General features: G+C 39.6%; 7 protein-coding genes across 7 annotated transcripts; 4 read left to right on the top strand and 3 right to left on the bottom strand.

Annotated features, from left to right (window-relative positions):
* Positions 1–149: 149 nt before the first annotated feature.
* On the top strand, positions 150–1,784 carry RHIMIDRAFT_287022 (putative inositol-3-phosphate synthase; the record flags this gene model as incomplete). The annotated part of the gene is made up of 2 exons (XM_023613433.1): positions 150–379; positions 428–1,784. The coding sequence occupies 2 exons, from the start codon at positions 150–152 to the stop codon at positions 1,782–1,784; spliced, it is 1,587 nt and encodes a 528-aa protein (XP_023468383.1).
* A 38-nt stretch (positions 1,785–1,822) lies between these two features.
* RHIMIDRAFT_249608 (DUF410-domain-containing protein) lies at positions 1,823–3,040 on the bottom strand (the record flags this gene model as incomplete). Its single annotated transcript, XM_023610641.1, has 6 exons — positions 1,823–2,231; positions 2,280–2,421; positions 2,473–2,549; positions 2,596–2,671; positions 2,729–2,889; positions 2,937–3,040. The coding sequence occupies 6 exons, from the start codon at positions 3,038–3,040 to the stop codon at positions 1,823–1,825; spliced, it is 969 nt and encodes a 322-aa protein (XP_023468384.1).
* Positions 3,041–3,192: 152 nt separating this feature from the next.
* On the top strand, positions 3,193–4,407 carry RHIMIDRAFT_311919 (ankyrin; the record flags this gene model as incomplete). Its single annotated transcript, XM_023614767.1, has 1 exon — positions 3,193–4,407. The coding sequence occupies exon 1, from the start codon at positions 3,286–3,288 to the stop codon at positions 4,405–4,407; it is 1,122 nt and encodes a 373-aa protein (XP_023468385.1). The 5' UTR covers positions 3,193–3,285.
* A 648-nt stretch (positions 4,408–5,055) lies between these two features.
* Positions 5,056–7,582, bottom strand: RHIMIDRAFT_275919 (uncharacterized protein). Its single transcript, XM_023612578.1, has 7 exons — positions 7,333–7,582; positions 7,205–7,274; positions 6,918–7,153; positions 6,501–6,862; positions 6,288–6,428; positions 6,168–6,233; positions 5,056–6,118 (listed from the first exon to the last, which is right to left on the bottom strand). The coding sequence occupies exons 1-7, from the start codon at positions 7,425–7,427 to the stop codon at positions 5,097–5,099; spliced, it is 1,992 nt and encodes a 663-aa protein (XP_023468386.1). The 5' UTR covers positions 7,428–7,582; the 3' UTR covers positions 5,056–5,096.
* Positions 7,583–7,754: 172 nt separating this feature from the next.
* RHIMIDRAFT_235443 (uncharacterized protein) lies at positions 7,755–9,164 on the top strand (the record flags this gene model as incomplete). Its single annotated transcript, XM_023608353.1, has 2 exons — positions 7,755–8,705; positions 8,757–9,164. The coding sequence occupies 2 exons, from the start codon at positions 7,755–7,757 to the stop codon at positions 9,162–9,164; spliced, it is 1,359 nt and encodes a 452-aa protein (XP_023468387.1).
* A 98-nt stretch (positions 9,165–9,262) lies between these two features.
* Positions 9,263–9,983, top strand: RHIMIDRAFT_235444 (uncharacterized protein; the record flags this gene model as incomplete). Its single annotated transcript, XM_023608354.1, has 3 exons — positions 9,263–9,514; positions 9,565–9,619; positions 9,691–9,983. The coding sequence occupies 3 exons, from the start codon at positions 9,263–9,265 to the stop codon at positions 9,981–9,983; spliced, it is 600 nt and encodes a 199-aa protein (XP_023468388.1).
* A 90-nt stretch (positions 9,984–10,073) lies between these two features.
* On the bottom strand, positions 10,074–11,001 carry RHIMIDRAFT_275927 (NAD(P)-binding protein). The gene has a single exon (XM_023612579.1). The coding sequence runs from the start codon at positions 10,982–10,984 to the stop codon at positions 10,106–10,108; it is 879 nt and encodes a 292-aa protein (XP_023468389.1). The 5' UTR covers positions 10,985–11,001; the 3' UTR covers positions 10,074–10,105.
* Between the last annotated feature and the right edge of the window lie 325 nt (positions 11,002–11,326).

Genomic DNA, 11,326 nt, shown 5'->3' on the forward strand with positions numbered 1-11,326 from the left:
CAAAACGGTAAAGTTTATAACAGCATGAAATAGAAAACAAGGTCCTCATGATTTTTTTACTAGTTTGCAAATCTTCTCGCTTCGACTCATAACCCCCACAGAGGCTATCAACGCTGCAGTGACCGACCCAAAATAGAACATTAACTACCATGGCCCCTTCTACTGATACTACAACTACTACAACTACTAATAACACTGCGATCACTCCACACTTGATCAAAGTAAACTCACCTAATGTCACGTACACTGATGAGCACATCTTGAGCAAGTATTCTTATTCAAACACTTTAATCACCAAACAGTCCGATGGGTCCTTATTGGCTGAACCTACTGAAACCTCATTCGATCTCAAGACTGACTGCAAAGTACCTCGTCTTGGGTAAGTTATTTGTGACATGAGGAAAGAATATAAGCTAATATCAAACAGTTTGATGATGGTCGGTTGGGGTGGCAATAATGGATCTACCTTGACAGCTTCCATTTTGGCTCACAAGAACGATATCTCTTGGCGCACCAAAAGAGGAATTCAAAAACCCAATTACTTTGGCTCTGTCACTCAAGCTTCCACTGTCCGTTTGGGCGTAGACGCCGAGGGAAATGATGTCTATGTCCCTCTGAACAAGGTCTTGCCTATGGTCAACCCTACTGATTTTGTCATTGGTGGTTGGGATATCTCAGGTAAGAACTTGGCTGATGCCATGGAACGTGCTCAAGTGCTCGACTATGACCTTCAACGCCAAGTGGCCGATGAGATGCGTCAGATGGTACCACTTCCTTCTATTTACTATCCTGACTTTATTGCTGCCAATCAATCTGACCGTGCTGATAACTTGATCCCTGGCGAAGACAAGCGTGCCCATGCTGATCAAATCCGTAAGGACATTCGTGATTTCAAGGCAGCCAACCATTTGGACAAGGTCGTTGTTATCTGGACAGCCAATACGGAAAGATATGCTGAGCTGTTGGAAGGTGTCAATGACACGGCTGATAACTTTTTGAAGTCAGTCAATGAATCTCATTCCGAGATTGCTCCTTCTTCCATCTTTGCCTTGGCCTGTATTGAGGAAGGCGTTCCTTTTATCAATGGTTCTCCTCAAAACACTTTCGTTCCTGGCCTTGTTCAATTGGCAGAACGTCACCGCGCTTTCATTGGCGGTGATGATTTCAAATCTGGTCAAACCAAGATGAAGTCTGCCTTGGTTGACTTTTTGGTCAATGCTGGTATTAAGCCTGTGGCTATCACCTCTTACAACCATTTGGGTAATAATGATGGTAAGAACTTGTCTTCTCACAAGCAATTCAGATCCAAAGAAATTTCCAAGTCTACTGTTGTTGATGATATGGTCGCTGCCAACCATATTCTTTACGAAAAGGATGAGCACCCTGATCATACTGTTGTCATCAAGTATGTTCCTTCCGTAGGTGACTCTAAGCGTGCCCTGGATGAGTACGAATGTGATATCTTCATGGGCGGTCGTCAATCCATCTCTCTATATAATGTCTGTGAAGATTCCTTGTTGGCTTCTCCCTTGATCATTGATCTTGTTGTCATGGCTGAGTTGATGACTCGTATCGAATACAAGACGGGTGAAATGACCAAGTACAGCTCTTTCCATAGTGTCTTGTCCATCTTGAGTTACATGCTCAAGGCTCCCATGGTTACTCCTGGTACCCCCGTTGTCAACGCTTTGAGCCGTCAACGTTCAGCTATTGAAAACCTCTTTAGAGCCTGTATTGGCTTGTCTCCCAATAACGAAATGGGTTTGGAACACAAGATTTGGTAAATTTATTGTTGAAAAATAATAATAAAGCGTTTATTTTGTTAATCAAGATCCACTTTGGGTGCACTTCCAATCTGAGGTGCTCCTCCACCACCGCCAAATAAACTGGCCATCATTTCCTGAATCATATTAGCCTGCTTCTTTGGCTTGGGAATATTAAAGTACACGAGTCCAATATCGTCCATGAGTTCAATAAAGTGGGGTTCTGATCCATACAAGCCCTGGTAATTTAATCTGAGCTGTTGGAATAAATCTGATGCATCGCGCTGTACGGTCAGCAGCACCAATTGTGTAAAGTTGATCCAGGAATCGCTGTAAACGTCCACAGGGGTAGGCTCGTCTGCAGGTGCACGGCGTACTTTAGATTCGGCTACCTTTGGCTGTGATCCTGCCTTGATAAAGTTGGTAAAGGCTAGATTGGCATAGTGGATATCCTTGGATGCCAAATATCTAAAGCAAGGTTGTTATTACCTTTAGTAATAATGATAATATACTTACTGTAATACTATTCTTGCAAGGAAAAAGCCCTTATTCGTCTGCTTTTTTTCTGTAGCCCATTCATAAGCCAATGTACCTAATAAAGCTGCACTATGGTCTGTTCCTAGAATCAAGTGCTCCTCAGCTTGACTATATTTTTTCTCTTTTTGGCACATGTCAGTACTTTATATATGTCTTATTCTATTTCTATTACCGTGGTAGAGCATGGTGCCTACAAAATCATGCAACTCGGGGTCTCCGTCAGGAAACTGTTCATGACTCTTTGTCCATCTGAAGAAACACGTTAATAAAAGCAAAAGAGAAAGAAAATCATTACCTAATCGCATTACTAATAAATGTCTTTCGGCCAGCTTCATTTGGTGGAAACAAGTTCAATATCTCGACAATACGGTCTTTTGCGACATAAGTTTTTTTTTTTTTTTTTCCCTTTCTTTCATATCTTTATTTACCTAATGATGCTTCATCTACAGGTAAATTGGCAGATTTGTACGTGTCCAGCATGTAATTGGCTAGATCAGATCCAGAACCATTTTGTTTATGTTGCAATAATAAAATGGCGCCATCGTGAAGAAGATGAATAGTGTCTTTATATTTTTGTTGCTTATTATATCTACCTTTTTTTCTAAGTACTTTTGCTTTATATATTTGTGTATTTACCTTCTAGCGACTGTTCTGTACATCTGATGTGCTTCATAATAGTTGCCATTATTGACAGATTCTCTCAGCTTTTGTAATGTCTTTTCAGTTCCTTTACTGGCCATTCTGTACGCAGTCAAAAAGAAAAAAAAAGAGAGAAGAGAGAAAAAAATAGAAGCTGTGCACAATTACGGAAAATTTGTCTGGAGTTTGAATCCTGTCATCCATGAATAACAAAAGACACCTTCATTGCAGTCTTATCTAAGCAAATAAGGCACTGTGTGTGTGTAGAGCCTTAGATTAAACTAAAATATATAAAATATCCCGATATGAATTTTATCTTTTTTCTTTTCTTTTATCTCAACCTGCTATGCCTACTGTATTCAGTCGTACATTTGCTTTGCTCAATAATATCAAGCCTCCTCCTCATGATCACATCCTGGATAGTCGAGTCATTCAAGCAGGAATTGAAATTGAAGATGGACATATCTCCATTGAGTTGGAAGCACCCGTGACGAAACCTGATATATCTATCTGGAAAGCTGCTGAACTAGGCAACCTACAGGCACTTCAATATTATATCGAAAACACCGAAGGTATCGACCTGACCACTCTCTTAAACACAAGAGATCCAGATACGGATTGTACGCTGCTTCACCTTGTCCTTTCTAATGCACGAACCCACAGAAACTCCATATTACCCATCGTCAAACTACTCCTCGACCATGGAGCAGATGCAACTGCATGCAATATATATAACGTCCAAGCGATTCATATGGTTCCTTTACATTGTCCCCACCAGCCATTACTCTGTCTCGAAGCTTTGCTAAACCATAAGGCAAATCCTAACGCATCTGACGGTGACGGGTGGACACCGCTCCATTACGCTGCTCGGTTCTGTCAACCGCCGGATGAAGCCATTGAGCTTTTAGTTTCGCGTGGTGCAGATGTCAACCGACGCGACTCGAGCCGCAAGACATCCTTGTTTTGCTTACTTGCCAATGGTGACTATCCTCATGCATTAGATTACCTTATTCATTCGGCCAAGGCAGATGTCACCCTCTTGGGCGATATTGTCAACCCCACCACGCGTCAGACTTGCTCAGCAAGCATCGTTCTGCAAGCGGTCAAGTATAACCGGATGGAATGCCTGTCCATGATCCTTCGGTCCAAGACGGCCATGGCACAACTTAAACAAGTCATCTCGCGCGAAGAGCTTCAGGTGGCTCATGAGTTTATCAAGGGACATCATCAAATGCAGTTGATCCTTCAAGGACTAGAAGACTCACTCGAAAAATACTCTGATTCTTTGCTACATGCACCAACAGTGAAAGACAAACGGGGTGTCTTACGTCGTCCGTCGGTTATGACAGTCATTGACCTCCTTCGACATGGATCGATGGGTCAGTCAGATAGTAACAAGATACTTAAAAAAGTCAATCAGTTTATGCGACGCACTAAAAGCGAATCAACTCATAGCAATAGAAAATAAAATAGGATACATGCATATATACATATTTTTAATTTTATTTTTTTTATGTGCTTGTTAGCAACATGCATGCTACAATATTCGAGTCTAATACACCTAATCGCCATTCAGAGTCACTGATCGTTTGCCAATGTAACTGATCGATGATATGCTCAAGTTGCTCTTGATCAAGCGTGTATCCTTGTGTTATCATTTCTTGAGCCAACGATTTAAAATGTGTCAAGACTTTGGTAGGACGCTTATTGAGATCAGATAACAACTCCCGGAAGTCGGCAGGCCCATATCCAGAGCCAAGGGGATAGATGCTGATAAATTGGATGATAGCATGATCTATGTGAGGTTCTATGTAGAAAAAAGAGTTCAGATTATAAACATCCCCAGACGCCGTTACGGTTACCTTTTCTCCATCGGACGAGAAATCCGTTATGAACAACACGTTCATCTGTTACCTCTTTAAATGTAATATGCTTGTTTCCATGAAGATCATCATCAATCAGCCTTTCTCTGCCTTCTAACGAGAGCAATGTAGAAAATAAAGGATCTGATGTACTCAATTGTATTTGTACGGGTCTACCCAACTTTGTCTTGCATATGAGCTTGTGCTCTTGAATTAACTTGTTCATGATACAATGAATTTGAATGCTAAAATGCACATGGTAAATGAATGAACACCCGCTGAACACTTCAAACACTTACTCTTTCATTTTCAATAAACCCAATTGTGTGAGCTTGTGAATTCTCTGATCGTCCGTAGGCCGTATACCTTTGATAAAAAAGGTAAACTGATCTGAATAGTTTATAAACTGTGTAAATGGTGTTCCATCTAACTGCATCATCACATAATCTTCAATACTTATATGGTACGTCTTTGCTAGCTGCTCTTTGCGTTTGGCATAATTAGAACGAATCATGTTTATATCGACATCGATCGTCATCGTCTCATTGAGTGTACTTTTGTTGCGCTTAGGTGTCGTTGGTTGCTCAACTGTTGGTAATGCACGTTTTTGAGGGATTTGTTGTGGGGTATCTGCTCTTGCGCCAAACATCTCCAAGAGGCTCTTGGAAGGAGGTGGGTTATTTCTAATCGGTTCCCTGGGCGCCGGTAATTGATGGGAAGAGGCTTTAGGGATCAGCCTCGGTGTCGCTTTAGATGGCCGCTTGAAAAGAGAAGCTATGGAAGTTGTTGAATGTGAGGTTTCTTTGTTTCTATTTGAAAGCTCTGAAACGATTGCCATCGGAGTATGGACAACACTAGCTGTACCATTTTTAGGTATGGATGATACAAAAGATGCATCAGCAGGAGCATGGATAACCTTTTGTGTAGTAGGTGCACTGGTTGATGGTATTGATTTTGCAGGATCGGAATAATTGGTCTCGATGGGCGTTTTTTTCAAAGGTGATTTGTATGGAAGCGTTACTGACTTATTTACAGGTGGTAAACTACTATTGTTATTACTCTCTTTAGGCTTAGATGAAGGTTCTATTTGCCAGTTTGTGATATCTTTGGCAGCTGCGTACTTATTGTTTTCTTTGCCAGCCTGCTGAGGTCTTTCCTGCGACTTGTCTACTGCTGATACGTTCACTGGTTTTAAGGGCTGCTGAAAGAATGATTCTATCCTAGATGGATATATTTTTTCTAGAATAGATTCAACGTGATTGATCACTCTTTGCTTGTTATGAAACAGAACTGCTGTTTTATTTGGCTCAACATTGACTAGTATAAACGTTAATATAACTGCTGTAACAGTAGTATGTATACTTGCCATCAATTTCATCTGGAGGCAATTGAATATCGATATAAATGAAGGGAGTCTTTTTAGAACTAACAGCTAAAGTAGAGATGATTAGGTTTTCATTTCTTTTAATATAATGATAAAACAAACCTTCACTCAGTCCGACTACTTCTCTGTATCGAGTCCTTATGGTTGTCACCAACTCTTTTAATTCTGATTTCACATAATGAATGGGACGCTGATTAACATAAAAGAAAACACGATCATTCCCTTTCAGGATGACGGAAGGATCTAAACAGAAGCAATATGAATAAATGTAGCTTTTTTTTTTTTTTTACTTCTTCTTCTTTTCCTTTGACTTGCCTGAATTCTTCTTTGGCAACAAGACATCTACTGTCAATGAAGTATGCTGAGGGTCAGTTTCAATACATCGTTCCAACATTTTAGATAATTGGGATCCAAAGATGGTAGTTATAGATCCCTCTATATCTGACGTGGGTGGTTTTATCCATACAGATGGTTTTCCAGCTGATTGAGGTGCATCATAAAGTAGAAAGCGTATCGAAGGATGAGCCAGGGCATACTTTACTATTACATCCTGTACTCTCTTTGCAATGGCTGGTGCATTTTTCTGTGCCAGCTGTCGTCTAACTGGTAAATTGATAAATGGTTGTTGAATGGTTATCATTGTGCCTGTTTCTGCAAACACAGTGACAGATTGCTCACTGTGATAGATGTGCTGTAAGTGATCCTTTTTTATGACTACGTTTTAAAGCTTACTTGATCAAGCTCCCAGTTGAATCAATATCATATTTCTTCGAAACTGAATCGTTCCTTGTCTTTGTGGTCAGTGACATATCTTTGGCTATGGTACATATCGAATGCAGTGCTTCTCCTCGAAACCCAAATGTTTCAATGTTTTCGAGGTCTTGAAAGCTTTTTATTTTAGAAGTAGAGTGAGGTTTGGCTATCCATGGACGATCCTTTTCATCAATGCCAGAGCCATTATCCTTCACCTGGAATCCCTTATTAATATAAAAAATAAGAAAAATGAACTGGTAGTATACCTGTATTGAGTGTAAACCGTGGTCTATGAGTCTTATCTCTACAACAGTAGCCAAAGCGTCTAGTGAGTTTCTTTGGTGATAAGTTAATAAAGAGCTCAATCCTGTTCTTTATATTTTTTCTCTCTTACTCAACAAGTTCTTTTACTATAGACTCAACATCGACAATGACTTGTCCAGAATGTAAATGTCGAATAGTTAACTTGTCTAGTAATTGCACAGACATCAAGAGTTGAAAAAAAGAAAAAGAATACTTTTATGCAAAATGAACTTTTTAAAAGTCACGTCTGACAGCTGTGTTTTTCTTTATTCAACCATCCTTTTTCTCCCTCTTTATGTAAACACAGAAAGGAATAAAAGGACGACAATTGTGTAGGCTTCATTGTATAATAGATTGATGTGTATGTAAAATGACTTATGATAGTCACGTGATCATAAAGAAGGTTTCATGTCATACAATGGTCCCTTTTTGCATGTGAAATACGTCTGTATTTTTAGTAGAGTTGCCAACTTTTTTATTTCTTTTTCTTTTCTCTTTTAAAAAAAGAAAGACATGGGCTCAGAAGCGATGAGTTTTACGTCACCCTATACTGTTAAAACACTAGACCAGATACCTACACCTGTACTCAAGCTATTGGTGTCATTAGGGCCTGCACTAAGATATATTGCTCAACTAGCTCAAGTCATCATGTGGAAATCATCACAACCTCGACTTTCTATTCTGATGGTCTTGATATGGATCATGACCTGTCTTTGGACTTGGCAACTTCTTGCCTTGGGCCCTCCTGGTCTGATACTTTACAAACTGGCTCAAGACTGGTTAGCAGTAAGAATGAACCGAGTTCGCCGAGAGAACCTAGAAAAAGTGCGTCAAGAGCAGCGTAAGAAAAGAGAAGAGAAACTAAGACAAGAAGATGATGATGACGAACGAAGCCGTTATTTGGAACAACAAAAGGAGGAGGAAGCAAATGAATTGATTTCGAGAAAGATTCGACCTGCTGGACAGGTATCGCTGGATGATACCTTGGAGGATTTAGTGATCATCAATGCGTTCTTGGATCACTCTCAGAGATATATTGAACGAGCTATCAATACTATTGGTGAATCTAATCCAGTATCTGTGCTGAGTGTCCTGATGTATGTTGCACCTCTCTGGATCTTACTCAATTGGTGGTTTGGTGCTCAAGTCATTATGGCCATTGTGGGTGCTGTCCTTCTTGTCAGCCCTTCCCCTTGGTTTCAAATCATTGTCAGTAGTATGCGTCGTAACATCGTCTTGAAGCATCTGTTGGCTGCCATGTGGGCTTATGGAGTGGCCGTGATTTTGTCTATCTTTCGCTTCGACTTACAATTTAAAGAGCGTATTCGAACCATGCTCCATCGTGCTAAAAAGACAAAGGCGAACGCTCTCTCCATGATAGAAAAGCCTATGGAAACACAACAAGATGATAGTAAGGGCACACGTACTGAGATGATCTTTCAATTTGAAGTGTATGAGAATCAGGTAGATATTAGCCTTGTTATTGTTTTCATAAATTAACAGTTGTGTATGCAGAGATGGTGGTTAGGTGTTCACTGGACAACCAACATGATGCCCAATGAACGTGGACCATGGACAGATAGCCAATTGAAGCCTATACCTAGTAAAGAAGAATTTCAATTACCAGAAAGTACATCAAACACAACCTATCAGACAATCAATGAGAAGCAGACAATCAAACGTACAACGCGTAAAGTATGGACCTGGGCAGACGGAGATTGGTGGGTGGATATGACGGGTGAATTAGAAGGCAAGGTAGATCATAACGGATGGGAGTATGGAAATAATGCATGGAAGCAATTGAGTGGTATGCCTGGTATTCAAACATTCACGAGACGTCGTCGTTGGTGTAGGCGAGCAAGATTGGTAGAGCGTGAAATAGAAGAAATACGTAATAATGACGAAGCGAAAAAGGAAAAATGATTCATGATTTGCTCAGTTTAAGCTGCTTTTTTATGTATAAAAAGTGCATTAAAATCACAACTCTTCTTTATTATCAAATATATTAAATAAAAATAATCATGAATTACGTTAAAGGCAAGATAGCAGAAAAGATACATGTTCCAGAAATAGTCGAAGCAGTTCGTGTTCAAGGCAATCGACAACTTCGCTCTGCTGAGAGACATTATCCTTACCTTCATCAAACTCTACCCAAACACACAATGACAGACAAGCAAAAGAAAAAGCTGTTGAAAAAGATTGAAAGACTGGCCAAATGGTTGGATAATGCTGTACCTCATTCACCTATTCCATTAGGTATTGATTCACTTTTGGTAAGCGGTAGTAATGGATCATCCCTTAAAACATTCTTATACAGTTATAGGGTTTTATTCCTGTGGTAGGTGGCGCAATGAGTGTCGTTCTCTCCATGTATCAAAGTAAGTATATAATATGTTGATAAATAAATCCAGAGAGAGAGAGAGAGAGAGTGCTAAGCAAAAACAAATAGTATACTTGTCAACTACTTTTGGTATACCCTTGTGGTTATTAATGCATATGTTGTTGAATATTTTTGTGGACTTTATCTTTAGTTTAATCCCAGTGATCGGCGGCTTCCTCCATATGTTTTATAAGGCCAACCTGTACAACTATGAAGAACTAAATGACTGGGTTAATAACACTTCAAAGGAGCCACAGCCAGAGGAAAGGGAAATAACGTGGAGACAGCTTGGAAATGACATATATAGCAAGGTTCCAGTTGATAAAATAGTCGGAACGCTTAATACGAAAAAACAGGAATAGTGCCATCATTATTATTACTATTATTTACTATTATTATTAAATGATAAGCTGTCTTCTTTATCCTTTTAAACATCATGTAATGATGTAATCAAAAGTTTATTTATCAGCTTTATTTTTTTTTTTTAAAACTTGTCCTTGTTAGCAAGAACATACTTTTCGAGAGTTTCAGGCTTTCTTCCTATCAAAATCTCGATACCATCCGTGATATATGCAGAATGAGCATCAATAGAGGCCATGGAAGTAGACGCCGTATAAGCGACAAGATGAGGACAACCACAGCTCACGTATGTCTGGTATTTCTCAGCAGCTGATATCTTTTTATATGTGACAGGTCGATTAAGCACACGAGCAAAGATCTCTGCACGCTGTTTAGGTGTAATGGCATCACCACTAAGCTCGTAAACAGCATCGGCATGCTTTTCTATATCCTCAGTCAAAATAGCTGCAGCCACTGCTCCAATATCGTTTGGAGAAATCCACCCTTGAGGTTTGTCTTCGTCAATAGTATCAAAAGTAACATTGTCTTGTAGACGTTCAAAGACCAGAAAATTCGACATCAAACGAGTGGGACGTAGAGAAACGCAGTAGCCACGGTTGGACATATTCAAAATAGCTTCTTCTACAATCCTAGATCGGTGACCTAAGTAAGTGGTACGCCAAGGATAGCTGGCTAGGATATCTGAGAGGTTAACAATTTGCTTTATGCCTGACTCAAAGGCATATTGGCTAATCTCTGTTTTCAATTGCACATATCTTTCAATATCGCTTATAAGTAGAAACATTCTTGAATGACCGGTCAATGAACTTTTCAAAGGACTGAGGTCATCAAAATTGCCAGGAACAACTTGAATGAGGTTGTTATTACCAAAGAGAGCATTCACCTTTGCAGGATCACGGGCAAATAGTGTTACGGGCACGTTTCTGGTAAGCAGCTCACGAACAACACTCGTTCCAATGTTACCAGTTCCACCGACAACAAAGATACGCTCAGAACCTTGCATATTACTTAATATTTAATGAAGAAAAAAGACAAGCACAGTCGATCTCAATTTATGTCATTCGATTGTGGGAAACATCAGAATTGCCGCAGCAATTTGACGTCAGTTTTTTGGTGAAAATAACGGATTTTAGTCCCATTGAGCCAGTAATGAAGATCACCCGAAAGAAATCAAAAGGACAGTAATGGAAACTTAAGAAGTTATTTGCAATATATCCAATACTTCACCAAATGTAACATGGTCTAAAGGCTCTGAATAACATTTACTCTATTTTAACAATTTTACGGATGCATAATATTCAACACAACTTTACATTGTTATCATTATTCAAGTCCGATCCTTGAA

The sequence above is a fragment of the Rhizopus microsporus genome (assembly GCF_002708625.1).
Source record: "Rhizopus microsporus ATCC 52813 unplaced genomic scaffold scaffold_4, whole genome shotgun sequence".
NCBI lineage: Eukaryota > Fungi > Mucoromycota > Mucoromycetes > Mucorales > Rhizopodaceae > Rhizopus > Rhizopus microsporus.